Raw genomic sequence first — 19,126 nt, 5'->3', positions numbered from 1 at the left:
TACGTGTTTGTACGTGAGCTGGCAACGTACGCTGGCACTCCAGTTCAAAACGCTGCATGGAGAGGGAAGGAAGGAAAGGGAGGGAATTGCATGGCCCACAATAAGCGTATTTATTAATTAAAACTCCTGCGATTTATAATGATCGAGGGTCTTCACCAGAGCGTTGCGGACGTCAGAGTCTACAGCAAGCTTCAATGCATCACGTAGGTTCTCTATCATTTTAAGTATTTGATTATGAATCGATCGGGATTGTCGTGGTGGCTTTAGCGAAGTGTACAAAGCGACGTATCGAGGAATGAAATACGTTGCTGTCAAAAACTTGCAGATGGATATTGCAGAGATAGACAAGACAGTTCTCCTCGAATTCATTCGAGAAATTGAAGTGATGTCTCTTCTGAGCCACAAAAATATCGTTAAATTTTTCGGTGCTGGTAGGTTTGAAAAATCCAATGATCCGTTCTTGGTGTTGGAATACGTCAAAAGAGGATCGCTAAGAAACATTCTCTACCGCTCTCCCAATCTTGTCACTTTCAGGAGAAAATGTCAGTTTGCTTTTGATGTTTCGCTTGGAATGGAATATCTCCACAATTTGAAGCGCCCAAGAAATCACCGCGATTTGAAAACCGCAAACCTGCTAGTAGATAAAAACTGGGTCGTCAAAGTCGCTGATTTTGGATGCGCAAAATTGTTGATTCAGGAAGGAGAACCTCTTCGTCCAAAGAAAAGACGTTCTGCAAGCAACAGTGAAAACGGAAGTTCAGGCAAACTTCTTGAGGAAGACCTTTTGCCGGAGAATTGCATGACGGTGTGGCACATAGGAACGTTGTATTGGTGCGCTCCGGAAATTCTTTTAAAACAAGCCTACGGTACACCTGCAGATGTGTATAGGTATGATTGGGGTTCTTAGTGTCCTACCTTTATTGACCTTTTAGCTTCGGCATTGTTTTTTGGGAAATCATGACTAGGTGTCCGCCTTACGAAGAATAGCAGCCGCCAACTAAACCCTAATGTAAGGGAGGGGACCCGTGAAAACTAACGCAGTGATGCAAACCAAGCACGCGACACTATACCGACTTGTTGTCCCGCTACGTACACTCTCTGCAACATACGCACGTGGGCTTCGTGCGCTGCCTTGACACCCGCCCTCACTCGAGAACCCCAACCCGCCCTCGATTACACGATCAGACCAAACGATTAGACTGACGAAAATTTTCTATGCCCGCGAGCGCGGGCAGTATCGGACAGGCGTATGTTGCAGAGGGCCCCGCCCCCTACGCCTACTGGGGGCCCCAAGGTGCGAACCTGGTCGATGCGCTGCTCCTTCTTCACAAAACTAAAAAAAAGAAGAAGCGAATGAAATAAAAGGAAATTCGGGTGCACGCGGCGAGGGATCGCCGAAAGGCGAATGGATGCGAGTATAACGCTACGCGCGTGCACTTGGCACGTCGTCACGTCGTACGTCAGTTTTCGTGCCGTTCGATGGTGCAAAACGCGAGAGCGGAATGCGTGCGGTTGTCTGCTTACCAATTGGCAATTGGCGTCCACGAATCCAAGCAGTACACCTAGGTACCACTTCGGAAACGCTCACGCCAACGATGAAAAAGACGAACGACGAACGGAACGCAGAGAAAACTGATGTGGCGCTTTTCGCGTGGCATCTTTGTTGAGCGTGCGCATAACAAAAACGAATACTGTACTTCCCTACTGTATGTACAGTACGCGTTCACTCACACCCGATAGATAAAGGAAGAGACATCTATGCTCACACTAACGGAGATTCGATCTACAGCTTCGTGCAGCAATAAAAATTGAAAAATTCAAGGAGAATAAAAACAAGACACCCGTACAAAAATAGCGTCTACAATGACATAAGGGAATACGCAAAAACGTAGCTACCTGAAACAATTTGTAAAACGACAGCTTGATACTCGCTGTTGTAGGAACCACTAAGCACTCCTTTTATAGGCTTTAATTTTCCATCAGACCAAATTTCTTGGCCCGACTCGGTCACTAGAACTTGACTAGGCGAGGGGATTTTGCCGCAGTAGTTCTGAGTTGGCACCCAGACTTCTGCATCGCTGTTCATGGGAATGGTAACAGCGAGCGAGAACAAGACATTACCTTCATTGGCGTGCGACCAAGCGACAGATATTTTGCCCCGAATGGAGTTATAGCTAGCGTTGACGCCACTAATTTTAAAAATTCTGACGTCACCTGTGCAGATCGTCTTCCAGGTCTCGAGCGGAATCGTCGCGTGAATCGGTCTAATGACGATGTGCTCGAAGGCAGTCGAATCGTCGGCTTGATCTATGCCGACAAACGTCTCGTAAAGCCAAGGCCAATGCGAGCCGAGAAATATGTGATTGTGAGTCGGCGGAGGAGGATGAGTCAGATCGGCGACGCCCGACCAATTTTCCCATAGGGTCGTCGCATTCTGCGTGACCCACCAACCCCAGCTGGGCTCCGTCGTCTGCGTGGCAAGCGCAAAAGCGAGGTCGCTTCGATTGACTCGCGTCAAAGTCTGCAGGAGAAATTTCGTTCCGACAGCGCCGGTTGTTAGGTGATAGTCGTGCTCCTGAGTCACGTCGTGCAGAAACGTTTCGACGACGTCTTGAAGCGTTTCTCGAGGAATTGCGCCGTCGAGCGACAGAGCTAGAACGTTCGGCGTCTGGCTTCCGTCTTGATATCCAGCCTTCGTTTTGTTGTAGTAAAACTCGTGAAAAATCGGCTTCAACTTTTCGGCCATTTGAGCGTATTTGACGGCATCGTCGGATCGATTGAGAATTCGAGCGAATCGCGAAAAAATTTCGTAGCTGGTGATTTGAAAAAAGCTCGCCGATATGGGACCCGTGATCGGTATTTCTCGCGTTTCTCTCGGATACGTATTGCACCAATCGCCGTACTTGTGCTTAGTCAGAAGACCGCCCGGAACGGAGGAATTCTCCTGCGCCAAACGATCAAGATAGACGACATAGTCTCTAAACCCTTCATAAAGTTCACTTATCAGTGCAACGTCACCGTAGTGCCTGTAGACGAGAAGAGGAACGATAAGATACGCCGAACTCCACGTCGCATCGGTAAACGCCTTCGGCGTCGGACGCGCGGGATCGGGAACGATGTCCGTAACCATACCAGCAATTTCCTCAACCGACGCATAGATCTCCTGCTGATCGCGCATGCTGCGCACCCACGACTCGTAGAACGCGGCCATATCGAAATTCCACGCGGCATTCGACGAGCTCACCTGCCCGTCTCCCATCCAGCCGCGCTCCCGATTCGGACAGTCGGTCGGTATAGACATCAAGTTGCTCAACGCGCTCCACTTGACGCAATGCTGAATACCTTGAAGAATCGACGCTTCCGCGGAATCGCCTTGGAACTCGATATCCCCCGTCGCATTCAGATCGCTATGAACGAATCGACCGGAGAGCGAGTCGAGCGTCGGCTTACCCGGAAAGCCGGTCACCTGCGCGTATTGGAACCCATAATAGACGAAATCCGGTTCGTAGACTTCGACGTCGTCGCCGCCGCGTAGCGTATAAACGGTCGTCATGTTCACGCGGAGTTGATTGTGAACGGTGCCGTTGTCGAAGAGAAGCTCGCCTTTGTAGATCGTCACCGTCGCGCCGGCGGGACCGCGAACGCGCAATATCTCGACGCCGGCGAAATTCTGCCCGAAGTCGAACACGTAGACGCCGGGAACGGGTTCGGTCATGCGAACGGCTTTGATTTCGTCGAACTTTCGAATCGGCTTCAAAGTACCCGGATGAAGACGTCCGACGCCGCCGTCGGAGGGCGGCGACACTTCGGCGGCGTCTTGCCAACGAGTCGCCGCCGCGAAATTCGGCGCATTCCAACCGTCCTGTTCGAGACGAGCGTCGTAGTGTTCGCCGTCGTAGAACGCCGCCTGCGTGCACGGATCGTCGTCGATTCGCCACCAACCCTTCACGTCGGCTCCGCGCACTCGAGCGTTTCCCGGATGCGATACTAGTTTGACTGTCGATCCGTCGGCGAGTTTCGCGTGCAGTTCGAGACGAAGCATAAGGGGTCCGTCGTAGAATTGGCCCCAAGCGCCCGGCGCGAGACGAACGCCGATTGCGTTCGAGTCGCCTTTACGGAGAAACGACGTCACGGCGAACGTGTCGTAGAGAATTCGTTTCTGGAAGACGGTGAATGGGCCGAGTGCGTGCGAGTCGACTCGACGACCGTTTAGATAGAGCTGATAGTATCCGAGACCGGCGACGTAGATGAAAGCTTGAGTGACGTCAGAGGGCAATAGAAAGTCGGCTCGTATTTGAAGAGGACGATTGGATGCGTTTACGTGGGGGCGACCTATCCAGTCGGCAATCCAGTCCGAATCGTTGAGCGCCGTGCTGAACGTCGCCCACGAGCTCCACTCGGACGGTGTCGTCGACGTGTTTTCGTTGCTCCACCAGCGAACTCGCCACGTGTAGATTTGGACGGATTTGAGTGGAGGTCCTGCATACGGGATGTTGATCGTTTGAGTTGAGTTTTCTCTGCCGAGCCACAGGATGGGGTCTTTCGGTGCGATTTTTTCGTCGTGCGTCGCTTCGGATACTGCTATTTCGTACGCGGATTGGCTCGCGCCTCGTTGCGTGCTCTTGCATTCGAGTTGCCACGAGAATCGCGGCTTGGGAGTGTCGATTCCGAGCGGAGAGTCGAGGTACTCCGTTCTCAGGTTTCGTGCTGGCAAAAGCGCGGTCGCTTTCGCAGAAAGGTGCGCTACTGCTGCCAGAAGAAGTACCAGGCGTCTCATATCTCTCACGTGCACACTGAGATAGAGAACCCGAATGACACTGTACTAAAATAACAAACGGGCTTCTTCCGGAAAAATTCCACACCGATCAACATGCCCCCGACCTTCTTCTTTCTCGCTGTCACAATCACTCTTTACACGGGCGCGTCAGCCATCAACTCTACCGTGGAATTGACAACATTTAACGCTGCCTCAGCTGCATTTCTTAGCCTGTGGCGAGAGCGCCTTTCCGCCCTCCTTACGGAAGTATGTTCGCTGTGTAATAACGCATGCAAATACGCTTACCGGCTATATTTCACGAGTGACCGATAAATTAATTTGCGTCGATCGATCGCGCGTCTTTTAGTTGCCGAAGTCGACGGCGAGCGTTCTTTGTCTTCAAGAAGTGTGGCTCGAAACCGATCTCCTGGCCGTCGTTAACGCGACGTCCGACGCGTTTCCCTACCACGTGCGCTTGGAAACGCATCCGAGTGCGACGCCGCCTTGCGACGCGATCGCCCTGCAGACGGCTCTCGCCTGCACGCAGACGCGATGTCCATCCGAGGCTGGCGATTCTGTCAGTGTGGGTCTACTATTTTGCGGTATGCTGGAAGAGAATTGCCGCAGCGAGCTTCGAGCTTTAGGCCAACGATGCATGAACTGTCTCGTCCTCGGCAATCCCATTACGGGTATTTTTTCTAAAATATTTATTTTGTACTGACGATAATTTAGGATTATTCAACGATCCTCTTAGCTGCCTCGGTGATACAGGCGTTTCGTACGCGTCTACGAATGGTCTATTGTTGTTGAGCAAAATTCCTCTACGCAATGCCGTGGCTGATAGCTTCAATATTGCAGCGGGCGAAATACAGGTCGTCACTCGCGGATATCTATCAGCGGAAGTGAGCATAAGCTCAGTACCGTATGCACCTTTTACTCTGACCTTTCTTTACGTTCCAGGTAGAGAATCTCGGAACAGTCATCTGTTCGCATTTTCCAACATATCATGGGACACCAGAAGATCCTTACAGTTAAGTGTCTGTCCTAAGCCTGTGTTCAAACTGCAACTTATATTCTGTTTGCTGTGTTAATTAATTTTGCAGTTGGCCCAGTCGAATTTGAGAGCGTTGAAGAAGAGCAAAATGCTTATTTTCAACAGCTCATGAATCGATACTCTTCAAAATCACCATTATTTCTAATTGGAGACTACAACCACGGTCCCAGCATAGGCGATGCGATCGCCGCTGCGTATCCACGAGTGTATGAAGAAGTTTTAGCTCGAGGATTTATTTCTCCAGCTGTAACAAAAGTGGGACTGTGCACTTTCTGCTCCGAAAATGTCATCATTTCAAGCGACTACATACCTGGGACGCTCGTCAATAGGTCGACAAATGCAACGGGTGTTCTTATTGATCATATCTATATTCCATCACAACTGTCATCAAACGTGATGGGTGCAAGGGTATTTTTTATTCCGTTTATTACGTAAATCTTACTGTTTTTTATACAGAGGATTTATGATAGCGTATTGCCTCTTGGGGTGCCTCTGTCAGATCACTACGGAATGTCGGTGACTTATCAGATTAGAGGTAATTAGGTCTAGACTACACTGATTTATTGAAAGTACACCGTCTTTCGTAGAAACCGCGGCTGAGGACCCTACTGAAACGTTTGAAGAATGGAAAAACGCTTTTAACGAGTGGAAGAATAAAAAAGAATGCTGACGCGTTTTGGCACTTTGGTTCGCTTAGACGTTCTCTCCTGTTAGATTGTTTGTTTGTTTAGCTAAATCACTTCAGTGACTTTTCTTGGCACACAGTACCACGAACACTCTAACTCCTACGACACAATTCTTTTTACGTACATAACTCAGTAGTAAGGGTAGGTATGCCCACGAGACAAGCCCTCTGAGAAACATGATCTAGCTACATAATATCAAAAAAAGTTTTAGGAAAATTCTAAACAGTGTTGCGCCGCTCGCAAACAATGGCTCGAGAATGATTAGTTTTTTGGAGTCACGCGAGTACAATAATTAGTATGTCTTCATACGACATAGGGTTATCCGGCTTCTAATGTACGTACTACTACTACTAACTAGTTAGCTATAATTCCTTTAATTAACTAGAGACGTTTGCGACATGTGAAGTACCTGTGAAATTTTCTAACGTCTTCACTTTTTCGTGTGCACGCTTGTTCAGCATACAGCACCCGTAAGCTATACAGATGATATCTCTGAGACGTCTATCAGATAATCTGACCATATGATGTAACTATCAGCGAAGCGTAGTTAATTAATTAATTAATTAATTAACTGACCTGGCAAGCATCGACGATGTTCTGATAGGCCTCTTCGATGATGAAAGCCAATTCCATTTGAAGAATGGAAAAACGCTTTGAAATTTTTGAAATTTCAGAGTGTGGCAGAAGAATAAAGAAGAATGCTGCGGTACCATTGGCGCCTTTCTTCGCCTAAATTGCTGTGATCACTACATTAGCTAATAGACCGTCGGATGGCCCGTAGGCTAAAACGGTTCCGTTTCCGAAGAGCAGAAGGCTAGCTCGCTTTGACCGTCGATAGCGAGCTCCCGGACGCCAACGCGAAATTCTTCCGAGCAGATTCGATTATGCGAACGGGCTTTGATCTCTAGCCCTCTACTGTACGTGTTCTCGGAGACGTCCGATCCAAGTCGGCGGAGTTGGAGTTCATCGCCAAACCCTTCCTCTGGCTCCTTAGAACTAACGGTGAGTCGACGAACAGGAGAGAAGTGACTCTTTACATACGGGCTACACGTAGAGTTTCCGGATTCCACAGCGATGTTGAAGTTACTACAACTCTTCTCACTCGCCGTCACTCTTTACTCGAGCGTATCAGCGACTAACTCTACAGTGGAATTGACAACCTTTAACACTGCTGGAGCGGCGCTTATTGGCCAGTGGCGAGAGCGCTTTTCCGTCCTCCTTACAGAAGTATGCTCGTCAGTTCAATAAAGCAAAGACGCTTCCCATTTCACGAGCGATCGCTTCAATATAAATTTGCCTCTCGTCATAGTTGCCAAAGTCGACGGCGGACGTTCTTTGTCTTCAAGAAGTGTTTCTCGAAACCGATATCCTGGCCATCGTGAACGCGACGTCCGCCACGTTTCCGTATCACGTGCGCTTGGAAACGCATCCGAGTGCGACGCCGCCTTGCGACGACGCGATCGCCCTACAGTCGGCTCTCGGCTGCATGCAGACGCGATGTCCTTCGAACGACTCCGATCCTGTGGCCCCGCTACTTTGCAGTCTGCTGGAAGAGAATTGTCGCAGTCTGTTTCGAGCTGTAGGCCAGCGATGCTTGAACTGTCTCGTCATCGGCAGTCCCATTACGGGTATCATGCATTGATTATTTTTTTTTCTAAAACGTTATCTCTGTGTAATAATGATGCTTTAGGATCACTCAACAATCCTCTTAGCTGTCTCGGTGATACAGGCGTTTCGTACGTCTCTACGAATGGTCTTCTTTTGCTGAGCAAAATTCCTTTGAGTAATGCCGTGGCTGATAGTTTTAATATTGCAGCGGGCGAAATACAACTCGTCCCTCGCGGATATCTATCAGCGGAAGTGAGTATAAGCTTAGTGTACTGTATGGACATGCACTCTGACCTTTCTTTGCGTTCCAGGTAGAGAATCTCGGAACAGTCGTCTGTTCGCATTTTCCAACATATTTTAGGCGACCAGAAATTCCTTACAGTTAAGTCTCTCGGTGTTTACACTGTGTGCCCTAAGAGTGTGTCTGCCCTTGCCCTTATATATTTGTTAGATTTATTTGTGTAATTTTATATTCTGTTTGCTGTGTTTTGTAGTTGGCCCCGTCGAGTTTGAGAGCGTTGAAGAGGAGCAAAATGCGTATTTCCAACAGTTAATGAATCGATACTCTTCAAAATCGCCGTTATTTCTAATGGGAGACTACAACCACGGTCCTAGCATAGGCAACGCGGTGGCTGCTGAGTTTCCCCGAGTCTATGAAAAAGTTCTAGCTCAAAGATATATTTCTCCAGCTGTAACAAAAGTGGGACTGTGCACCTTCTGCTCTGAAAATGTCCTCGTCTCAAGTGACTACATACCTGGAACGCTCGCCAATAGGCCGACAAACTCAACGGGTGTTATAATTGATCATATCTATATTCCATCGCAACTTTCGTCGAACGTGATGGGCGCAAGGGTATGATAATGTATTTGCTTATGACGTAATTCCTAACCTTTTTATATATAGCTGATTTATGATGGCGTATTGCCTATTGGGGTGCCTCTCTCTGATCACTACGGACTGTCGGTGACTTATCAGATTGGAGGTTAATTAATTGAGTCTAGACTACTCGTTAAATAGAAACACCGTCTTTTGTAGAAACAATGGCTGAGGACCCTATCGAAATGTTTGAAGAATGGAAAAGCGCTTTTAATGTGTGGAAGAAGAATAAGGAAGAATGCTAACGCGTTTATGGCCCTTTTCTTCGCCTATATGTCTCACTGGATTCTTTGTTTAGCTAAACCACTTCAGTGACTTTCTTGGCACACGATTCTTTTTACGTACGTAACTTTTAGTAAGCGTATACCAATGAGACAAGCCCTCTGACAACAATGACTCTGCAGTTAAATTAAGTGAAAGGTCAATCATGATCTAGGGTCATCACAATAAGTTCATGATATCAAAGAATTATTAGGAAATTCTAAACAGTGTTATGCCAAGCGCAATTAATTATTAAAATTAGATTGGCTTGGAGAATGATCAGCTTTAGGAGTCACGCGAGTCAATAATTAATTAGGGTGTCCACCTTATGTCCGGCTTCTAATATGCTGTACTTACCTAGACTTGAGAACGAAACGAGACGAACGCCGTTCATCGCGACGAGCAATCGACTTCATGACGAGCAAATCTCTCTTGTACAGACGATAGGCTCGATCAGACAGATCCTTGTATTGAGAAGCGACGTTCACGTAATCGTCGCCGCGAGCGAGCGGCAACGTCTCGTAGAACAGATACCTGTTCAACACCCCTATACATTCTTCGGGACCGTCGATGTCCAGTGGATGTATGCTGTACGGAAAGGAGAGTATGGCTCTGAAGAAGACTTTCTCGACGCTAATTTGATTTTGTGACGTAATTCGTCGAGCGATGACGCGTCTCTGACGTCACGCAACGACGCACCGTTGAAAACGACGGACGGATAGAAAACGTCGGGATAAAGGGAAAGTAGACGATGGAGTAGCGTTGTGCCCGATCGCCATAGACCGAATATGAAGACGGGACGATTCGTTCGATCCGGACGAGGCGCGATGACGGTAGAGAGCCCGATTTCGGCTCGAATCGTCGCGAGGAGCTCTTCTACCGACGACGGAGGCTTCAGGTGAATGAATGTTAATTCGGCTCAGATAGGGATCGATTGCGTTGAGTAGGACGCGAAAGAGACGCAAGAGAAGGACCCATTTTGTCCCTTGCAGTCACGTGACAGTTTAGATCATTGATCCAAAACTATAAGTGTGCTGATAGCTCAAACGGAAAACATTTTACAGTACTCCTTACAATCTCGTCGAATTTCCTCTGCATCTAAACCAAATTCTTCTAGAGTGTAGACGTGTTTGCCTGCTCGGACGCGCTTCGCTTTGTCGTCAATCAGAAACGCCGTCAGTTTGTCTTCCACTGCTTTTGTATGCTCCATACCAACTTCCGCGGCAATCTTTCTACACACGGCAACGGGATCTCGAGAGAAATCTTCAAATCGAACGTCGATAGTGCACTCGGGCATCCGTGGCGTTTGCCGAACGAGTTCTTTGGTCACACTGCAAATCGCCTTCTGAAGACTTTGTCCCAATTTCAACGAATCGACCCGACAAAACGCGCCGTTGTGAAGACGAAGAAGCGACGAAAAAGAAGGTACGACTTCGGCCGGATTTCGATGCATACGCACGAAACAAGCATTAGGAAAATGACGCAGAATGACGTCAGCAAACGGCGTGTGATGCGGAGCTTTGAGAACGAAACGAGATCGACATTTATCTGAACAGGCAATCGATTGCATCACGTGCAAATCTCGTTTGTAAAGACAATAGGCTCGATCGGACAGTTCATCGTATTGTGAGGGAACGTTCGTGTAATCGTGGCAGCGAGTGATCGGTAACGTCTCGTAGAGCAGATACCTGTTCAGCACACCGATACATTCTTCAGGACCGTCAATATCCGTAGGGTGAACGCTATAGGGAAAGGAGAGGATGGCTCGGAAGAAGACCTCGGTGCCAAAGGAGTGCTGTCTCAACGCCATTTTGATTTTGTGACGTAATTCGTCGAGCGATGACGCTCCTCTGACGTCGCTAAGCGACGAACCGCTGAAAACGACTTGGGATACGGACGGGTAGAAAACGTTGGGATAAAGCGAAAGAAGATGATGGAGAAGCGTCGTTCCCGAGCGCGGTAAACCGAATACGAAGATGGGCTGATTATTTCGATCCGGGTGCGGCGCGATGACGACTTCGGGAAACTTCTGCGCGATCGTCTCGGAGTATTGGAGTGAATTGATTTCTATGCGGAGGGTTCTGTAGAGAATCCAGCGTCCGAACGGAGTGACGTCGTCCGCTGTGCGGATGGAGTCGAGTGCGAGCTGGAGACGCTCTCGCCACTGCGAATTCTGTGCGAGAGACGGTAGAGAGCCCGATTCGGCTCGAATTGTCGCGAGGAGCTCTTCTACCGACGACGGAGGCTTTGCCACCAGGTGAACATTAATTCTGCTTAGGTAGGGGTCTATCGCGTTGAGGAGGATGCGGAAGAGACTCAAAAAAGAAGAGAAGAGACGAACACAGCGACACCCATTCTTCTCTTGAAGTCACGTGAGAGTTTAGATAATATATGTATGTATGTATCAGCTGTTGCAATATACTGTAACGGCTAAAAGTCTCTTCTAAAAAATTTGCGTCAAGAAGCCTATACGGAAAACATTTCACAGTACTCCTTACAATCTCTACGAATTTCCTCTGCGTCTAAACCAAATTCCTCTAGGGTGTACACGTGCGTGCCTGCTCTGACGCGCTTCGCTTTGTCCTCAATCAAAGACGCCGTCAGTTTCTCTTCCGTCGCTTCCGTATGCTCCATACCGGCTCGAACGGCAATTTTTCGACACACAGCGACGGGATCTCGAGAAAAATCTTCAAAGCGAACGTCGATGGTACACTCGGGCATCCGCGGCGTTTGACGCACAAGTTCCTTGGTCATACTACAAATCATCGTTTGAACACTTCGTCCCAATTTCGACGCATCGATTCGACAAAACGCGCCGTTGTGAAGACGAAGAAGCGACGAAAATGAAGCGACGACTTCAGCCGGATTTCGATTCATACGCACGAAACACGCATTGGGAAAATGACGCAGAATGACGTCGGCAAACGGAGTGTGATGCGGCGCTTTGAGAACGAAGTGAGATTGCGGGCGCGAATTGGCGATGGACTGCATCACGTGCAAATCTCGCTTGTACAGACGATAGGCTTGATCGGACAGCTCCTCGCATTCGGAGGCAACGTTCACGAGATCATGACCGCGAGTGATCGGCATCGTTTCGTAGAACAAATACCGGTTTAGCACCCCGACACATTCTTCCGGACCGTCGATGTCGACGGGATGGACGCTGTAGGGAAAGGAGACGATGGCTCTGACGAAAACGTCGAAGGTAAACGAGTATCGTCTCGACGCAATTTTGATTTTTCGACGCAAATCTTCGAGCGATGACGATTGTTTGACGTCGCTAAGCGACGCACCGCCGAAAACGGCTTGGGATGTCGAGATGTAGAATACGTTGGGATATAGCGAAAGAAGTCGATGGAGTAGCGTCGTTCCCGTGCGATATAGACCGAAAATGAAAATGGGTCGATTATTTCGATCCGGGTGCGGCGCGATGACGACTTCGGGAAATTTCTGCGCGATTGTTTCGAAGCATTGGAGCGAATCGATTTGCACGAGGAGGGTTTTGTAGAGAATCCAGCGTCCGAACGGGGTGAGATCGTCTGCTGTGCGTATGGAGTCGAGCGAAAGCTGGAGACGCTCTCGCCACTGGGGATTCTGTGCGAGAGACGGTAGAGAGCCCGACTCGGCTCGAATCGTCGCGAGGAGCTCTTCTACCGACGACGGTGGCTTCGCTACGAGGTGAATGTTAATTCGGCTCAGATACGGATCAATTGCGTTGAGGAGGAGACGGAAAAGACGCAAAAGAAAGGAAGAAATCAGCACAACGACACCCATTTTGCCCTTGCAGTCACGTGACAGTTTCGATCATTAATCCAAAGAGAATAATAGTCCAATTGAGGATGGACGAGAAATTTTTTTTATAGTTCAGTTACCGTTCTGAAGTTTGTGCCTGCGTATTGCGTACTTAGCTCTTATCACTCGGCTAGAAACTACTGTAGACTATATGCTTCAGTGACCCAACGGATATAATGTAGAGTCCAAGACAGATACACTCTTTCTAATCGAATGCGGTAACACCATAGCTCTAGCTCGACCCAGCAAATACCTAGGAGCTAGCAAATACCCACTGAGTGGACTAAACAGAGAACATATCGCAGTACGCCTTACAATCTCGTCGAATCTCCTCTGCATCTAAACCGAATTCCTCTAGGGTATAGACGTGCTTGCTTGATTTGGCGCGCTTTTCCTTGTCCTCAATCAGAAACGCCCTCAATTTTTCTTCTACAGCCTGCGAGTGCTCCATACCCACTTCAGCGGCAATCTTCCTACACACAGCAATAGGATCTCGAGCAAACTCTTCGAATCGAACGTCGATGGTAGACTCGGGCATTCGCGGCGTTTGACGGACGAGTTCTTTAGTCACACTGCTGATCATCGTTTGCATATTTCGTCCCAATTTCAACGAATCGACACGAGAAAACGACGCGTTCATAAGACGAAAAAGCGACGAAAGCGAAGGAACGACTTCGGCCGGATTTCGATGCATACGCACGAAACACGCATTGGGAAAATGACGCAGAATGACGTCAGTAAACGGAGCGTGATGCAGAGCTTTGAGAACGAAACGAGATCGGCGATCGTCATCCGGAGAAAAAATCGACTGCATAATGTGCAAGTCTCTCTTATAGAGACGATAGGCTCGATCGGACAGCTCCTTGCACTGAGAGGCAACGTCCATGAAATCGCGACAGCGAGCGACTGGCAACGTCTCGTAGAACAGATACCTATTCAGCACCCCAGGACATTCCACAGGATCGAGAATATCCATCGGATGAACGCTGTACGGAAAGGCGAGGATGGATTGGAAAAACATTTCGGAGGTGAAAGCGTACTGCTTCGACGCCGCTTTGATTCTCCGACGTAGATCTTCGAGAGATGACGCTTTTTTCACGTCGCTTAGCGACGCACCGCCAAGACCGACTTCGGATACGGAGGGATAATAAACGTTGGGATAACGCGATAGTAGAAGATGGAGTGGCGTCGTTCCCGAGCGCCATAGACCGAATATGATGATTGGTCGATTATTTCGATCCGGGTGAGGCGCGATGACGACTTCGGGAAATTTCTGCGCGATTGTTTCGAAGCATTGGAGCGAATCGATTTGCACGAGGAGGGTTTTGTAGAGAATCCAGCGTCCGAACGGGGTGAGATCGTCTGCTGTGCGTATGGAGTCGAGCGAAAGCTGGAGACGCTCTCGCCACTGGGAATTCTGTGCGAGAGGCGGTAGAGAGCCCGATTCGGCTCGAATCGTCGCGAGGAGCTCTTCTACCGACGACGGAGGCTTTGCCACTAGGTGCACATTAATTCTGCTTAGATACGGATCTATTGCGTTGAGGAGGAGGCGAAAGAGACGAAAAAGAAGAGAAGAGACGAAGACTGCGACACCCATCGTCCTGAAGTCACGTGATAGAATACATAAGGTCAGAGCCCTAAATAAATCATCATATTTAGGGCTCTGCATACGGTACATGGTAATGTCTTGATGAGCCGAAGAGCGTAAAATTGTTACGAGTTTTCCAGGTTGCGGAAACAAGTCGGTTGGCGTCAACCCCAAAACCGGCTTTATCTTCTACCAGATTAATCCGGAATCTATAACCGGCTGAATCTTTAACCGGTTTAGGTAAGGCTTTATCTTCTACCAGATTAATCCGGAATCTATAACCGGCTGAATCTTTAACCGGTTTAGGTAAGCTGTAGATTCGTCAAGCACGCCTACAGCACCAGAATTAGTTAACGTTCGAGTTGGCTTTTGAATAACTCGTTCGGTTGGGTCTGTCACGGAAAAAAAGTGTCCGGGTACAAAAGTGTCCGGCCAGACACTTGTTTCAAGGGTCGCGGACGATTATACAGGTTCGGAGTTGAGGGCGGAGACCGTCTCTTACATCATCATCATGGGATGGAACATCCGGGCGTGAGAGAGTCTGGGACTAGAAATAGGCGCTCTGTCTTAACTCTATTATCATTGAACCGTCTCGTATAATGAAGACAAGACAACTTCCAAGCCATTTACCGGTACTTCTACTTGCCTTATGTGCCCAATTTTTGGTTGCACTATCTAATGATTGTCTCGTCTGCTCTGAAAACTATTGCACAACTATCAGGACAAATGACGGCACCCCAAATTCCCCTTGTCCTTCTGCATGTTCAGTTCTTCGAGATTCGGCCACACAATGCTCCTGCAAAGATAAGTGCGGTAGTCGCCTTAGCTTTACACAATCAAGCGCTCCCATGACATGCTGTTCAAACTCAAGCACCATTACATGTCGAGAAAAAATTATTTGCGGTGGCGGTGATCTTTGTTATTACACCAGACTGAACAATCTGAACTTTTACGGGTGTCTCAATTTTTGCTCCCCAGATGCCGTAACAACATGCTGTGGAGAACAGTGCAATACTGGTGAAACAACACAGTTCAGCGTGTTTACAGTACTCGTCAGCGTATTGGCGGGCCGTCTATGCCTCTAGTTGGCTGCTTGCTAACCCTGCAGTACCAACTTTAGACTTTTTTTCTTGCTTGTGGTTTTTTTCCTCCTTGAACTTTTGAACTTCCTTTCGATTTCTCTTTCTGTTTACTCTGGCTATTTCTGTACATAACGTCATGAGAGCACGTGTACGGTTTTTTTCGACATGTACCAGATTAATCCGGAATCTATAACCGGCTGAATCAAGGTTTAGGATTAAGCATGTTTAAAGCGGTTTTAGATATGGCCGGTTTTGAATTTAGCGGAAGTGACGTCATTCTAGTGGCTCAATATAAGCACTGGGTAAGGTTAGTTGTAGTGACACACGGATTCCGTCAAGAAACAACAATGAATGCTACAGTTCTTCTCAGCTTTCTTGCTGGACTTCTGTTTCTTAACATAGTTAAAAGCGATTCCCCTGAAGCAGATCAGGTTCAGCTTCTCTAACTGCAATTCATTTACCAAATGCATGACAGTGCTTCATAAAGGGTCCTGTTGGAGCCTGTTCAGGGGCTCCAGGAATTCCTGGACGTCCTGGACACAATGGATTGCCAGGAAGAGATGGATTGCGAGGAGAAAGAGGAAGCGACGGAATGAAGGGTTCTAAAGGAGACAGAGGCAAAATATACGAGAGCATTTTGATTGTTGCATTTCCCCTGAGTCCGTTTTCTCTTTCCTTCTCCAGGCAAAAGAGGATACAAAGGAGAAAATTGCTACAATCATGCTACCAACTGGAAGCAGTGTGTATGGAAAAGAGGTGATAACACAAACACGGGTCTTATACAGGTAAGATTGCAGCAAAAGACAAGTTTTACGAGCTCCAAACTGTTTTGCACTAGGAATGTATTTTCAACAAACAGAACTCTGCTACCGCTCTCAAAGTAGCGTATGCTGCCACTATGAGAGCTTACTGCCCTGGTAGTGGTGCCTGCTGTGGACGTTGGTACATTACCTTTAACGGAACAGAATGTTCAGGACCGATGACAATTGAGGGAGTTGTCCTGCTACAAAACACCACAGATAATCCTCATCGACATCGCCAAATCGAAGGATTTTGCGAGAACATTCCATCTGGATCAATTACGGTAGCCGTTCATGTGGGAAACTGTGCAGGACCATGGGGGTCATCTAGTCGCCACTCTGGGTGGAATTCTGTTTCTCGGATAATGATTGAAGAGTATCCCGAGTCGCAAACCTGACTGGACTCAAGCACATGACTTTGACTGACAACCAGAAGACTCTTTATGTGCTTATGTGTGTGACGTTGTGTAATTTGATGACAATGTGATTCCATAGACGCTGTTTTCTTGCACTGCATACGAAATGACTGCCAGGTAGTGTCTGGCTGATTCTTCTACATACCCCAGCTGGAAAATTCCCTCAACTGTCCATCAACGTTCGCTTGGGAAAAAATCCGTAAGCGGAGAACGTCTAGACCACAGACAAAGGCTACTTGACTTCATAGACCCAACATAATGATGGGTCGATTATTTCGATCCGGGCGAGGTGCGATGTAGCCTCGTACCCAGACCTTTCTCCGTGTCCCGTGACACAGAGAAAGGTCTGGGTACGAGGCTAATTAACTGCGATGATGACCTCAGGAAATCGTTTCGATGAATTGAGTTCTACGAGAAGGTTTTTGTAGATAATCCAGCGTCCAAACGGAGAGACGTCGTCCACTGTGCGTATGGAGTCGAGTGCGAGCTGGAGACGCTGTCGCCACTGCAAATTCTGCGCGAGAGACGGTAGAGAGCCCGACTCGGCTCGAATCGTCGCGAGGAGCTGTTCTACTGACGACGGAGGCTTCGCCACGAGACGAACGTTAAGTCTGCGTAGGTAGAGATCGATCGTGTCGAGGAAAACGCGGAATAGACGAAAGAGAAGGGATCTCATCCGGCAGTCACGTGCCGATATACATCTTATGTATTGATTGTATCACTCTTCGTAAATTCTCTTCTAAAAACTAATACTATAAAATGCGCAGGTTCGACTCTCAAAGCGTCAAGACTTCGTCCACACAGAAGCTTAGACGGCAAACATTTCACAATATTCTTTGCAATCACGTCGAATCTCTGCTGCATCTAAACCAAATTCCTCTAGGGTGTACACATGCTTGCCTGCCTTGGCCCGCTGTAGATTGTCCTCTTTCAGATACGCTGACAATTTCTCATCCATTGCCTAAGTATGCTCCATACCAGCTTGAACGGCAATCTTTCTACACACGGAAACCGGATCTCGAATGAATTCTTCACATCGAATTGATAGTGTCTTCAGGCGTCCGCGGCGTTTGACGGACAAGATGTTTAGTCGTACTACAAACAGTCTTCTGCCAGCTTCGCCCTAATTTCAACAAATCGACTCGAGAAAACGCAGCGTTATATTGACCAAGAAACGAAGAAACGGAGGCGACAACGTCAGCCGGATTCCGATGCATGCGCACAAAGAGAGCATTCGGAAAATGACGCAAAATGACGTCAACAAACGGAGTGTTTCGAAGCATTGGAGCGAATCGATTTGCACGAGGAGGGTTTTGTAGAGAATCCAGCGTCCGAACGGGGTGAGATCGTCTGCTGTGCGTATGAAGTCGAGCGAAAGCTGGAGACGCTCTCGCCACTGGGAATTCTGTGCGAGAGGCGGTAGAGAGCCCGATTCGGCTCGAATCGTCGCGAGGAGCTCTTATCCGTGTCCGCATGATCAAATTTTCGAAAGCACAGCGCCCATTTCTCTGCATTGGAAACAGAGCAATGACTTTTTGTAAGAAAATTGTGATATTGTTGTTACCCAGCCTTGAACAATACGTGGTTTTAAAATACTCAACAAACTGCTTCTCTGGCCCTTTCCAGGTAGTTAGAAACGCTTGTAGCGTCTCACGAAAGTTAGCCTCGTCTGTCAATTCAATAAGACCAAGCAGGCAGGTCCACATGTCGGCGTGATTGTCTTTTGACGTGGCTTTGGCATGCAAAGCTCTTTTCCAAGCTCTGAATTTTATGTTTAGTTTCAGAAGCAGAAATGATAAAAGATGAAAACCGTTCAATGTGCCATCGACAAAGGAGATGCTTCGTGGTTTCACCAAACACTAATTCTATTGCTCCCGACGCTGATAAGTCTAATTGTAAATTGAAAATTATTATTTTGTTAATTATTTTGTATTAGGTGATGGTAATACTTGTATTTTTATTGTAAAACCTTACCATCATCTGTCATGATTGCGTTCACTTCTATGTTAGGGACTCGCAAAAAGACGCTTTCCAGAAACAGTTTAATGTGCAGGGCTGTCTCCCTATCGGTGATTAACCAAGCGACTGCTATTCCTACAAAAGTATGAACAACAAATGAAAGGAACGTCAACGTCTTGTACCCTCTCCGTAGTCATCAGCAACCATCAAGGTCAGAAGCTTGATTTGTGCGTACTGAGTCGTCTTG

The 19,126-nt window shown here is 47.9% G+C and overlaps 6 protein-coding genes across 6 annotated transcripts; 4 read left to right on the top strand and 2 right to left on the bottom strand.

Moving 5' to 3' along the window:
* The first annotated feature begins 138 nt into the window (after window positions 1-138).
* LOC136197571 (probable serine/threonine-protein kinase drkA) lies at window positions 139-987 on the top strand. Its single transcript, XM_065987363.1, has 3 exons — window positions 139-203; window positions 268-888; window positions 933-987. Exons 1-3 carry the CDS (start codon window positions 139-141, stop codon window positions 985-987), a joined length of 741 nt encoding a protein of 246 aa, XP_065843435.1.
* Window positions 988-1,766: 779 nt separating this feature from the next.
* LOC136197219 (alpha-L-rhamnosidase-like) lies at window positions 1,767-4,905 on the bottom strand. Its single transcript, XM_065986942.1, has 2 exons — window positions 4,882-4,905; window positions 1,767-4,822 (listed from the first exon to the last, which is right to left on the bottom strand). Exon 2 carries the CDS (start codon window positions 4,775-4,777, stop codon window positions 1,859-1,861), a length of 2,919 nt encoding a protein of 972 aa, XP_065843014.1. The 5' UTR covers window positions 4,778-4,822; window positions 4,882-4,905; the 3' UTR covers window positions 1,767-1,858.
* LOC136197224 (uncharacterized) lies at window positions 4,537-6,558 on the top strand. The gene is made up of 7 exons (XM_065986947.1): window positions 4,537-5,023; window positions 5,124-5,445; window positions 5,489-5,658; window positions 5,717-5,786; window positions 5,860-6,218; window positions 6,267-6,345; window positions 6,398-6,558. Exons 1-7 carry the CDS (start codon window positions 4,871-4,873, stop codon window positions 6,478-6,480), a joined length of 1,236 nt encoding a protein of 411 aa, XP_065843019.1. The 5' UTR covers window positions 4,537-4,870; the 3' UTR covers window positions 6,481-6,558.
* Window positions 6,559-7,570: 1,012 nt separating this feature from the next.
* Window positions 7,571-9,391, top strand: LOC136197570 (uncharacterized). The gene is made up of 7 exons (XM_065987362.1): window positions 7,571-7,723; window positions 7,806-8,124; window positions 8,187-8,356; window positions 8,416-8,485; window positions 8,599-8,957; window positions 9,009-9,087; window positions 9,141-9,391. The coding sequence occupies exons 1-7, from the start codon at window positions 7,571-7,573 to the stop codon at window positions 9,224-9,226; spliced, it is 1,236 nt and encodes a 411-aa protein (XP_065843434.1). The 3' UTR covers window positions 9,227-9,391.
* Window positions 9,392-11,623: 2,232 nt separating this feature from the next.
* LOC136197223 (uncharacterized) lies at window positions 11,624-13,037 on the bottom strand. Its single transcript, XM_065986945.1, has one exon. It carries the CDS (start codon window positions 13,014-13,016, stop codon window positions 11,709-11,711), a length of 1,308 nt encoding a protein of 435 aa, XP_065843017.1. The 5' UTR covers window positions 13,017-13,037; the 3' UTR covers window positions 11,624-11,708.
* Window positions 13,038-15,910: 2,873 nt separating this feature from the next.
* LOC136197225 (collagen triple helix repeat-containing protein 1-like) lies at window positions 15,911-17,005 on the top strand. Its single transcript, XM_065986948.1, has 4 exons — window positions 15,911-16,135; window positions 16,192-16,321; window positions 16,389-16,489; window positions 16,543-17,005. The coding sequence occupies exons 1-4, from the start codon at window positions 15,926-15,928 to the stop codon at window positions 16,900-16,902; spliced, it is 801 nt and encodes a 266-aa protein (XP_065843020.1). The 5' UTR covers window positions 15,911-15,925; the 3' UTR covers window positions 16,903-17,005.
* The last annotated feature ends 2,121 nt before the right edge of the window (window positions 17,006-19,126 follow it).

Source organism: Oscarella lobularis, chromosome 17 (assembly GCF_947507565.1).
Source record: "Oscarella lobularis chromosome 17, ooOscLobu1.1, whole genome shotgun sequence".
NCBI lineage: Eukaryota > Metazoa > Porifera > Homoscleromorpha > Homosclerophorida > Oscarellidae > Oscarella > Oscarella lobularis.
This window is presented reverse-complemented; position numbering and strand designations above follow the sequence as displayed.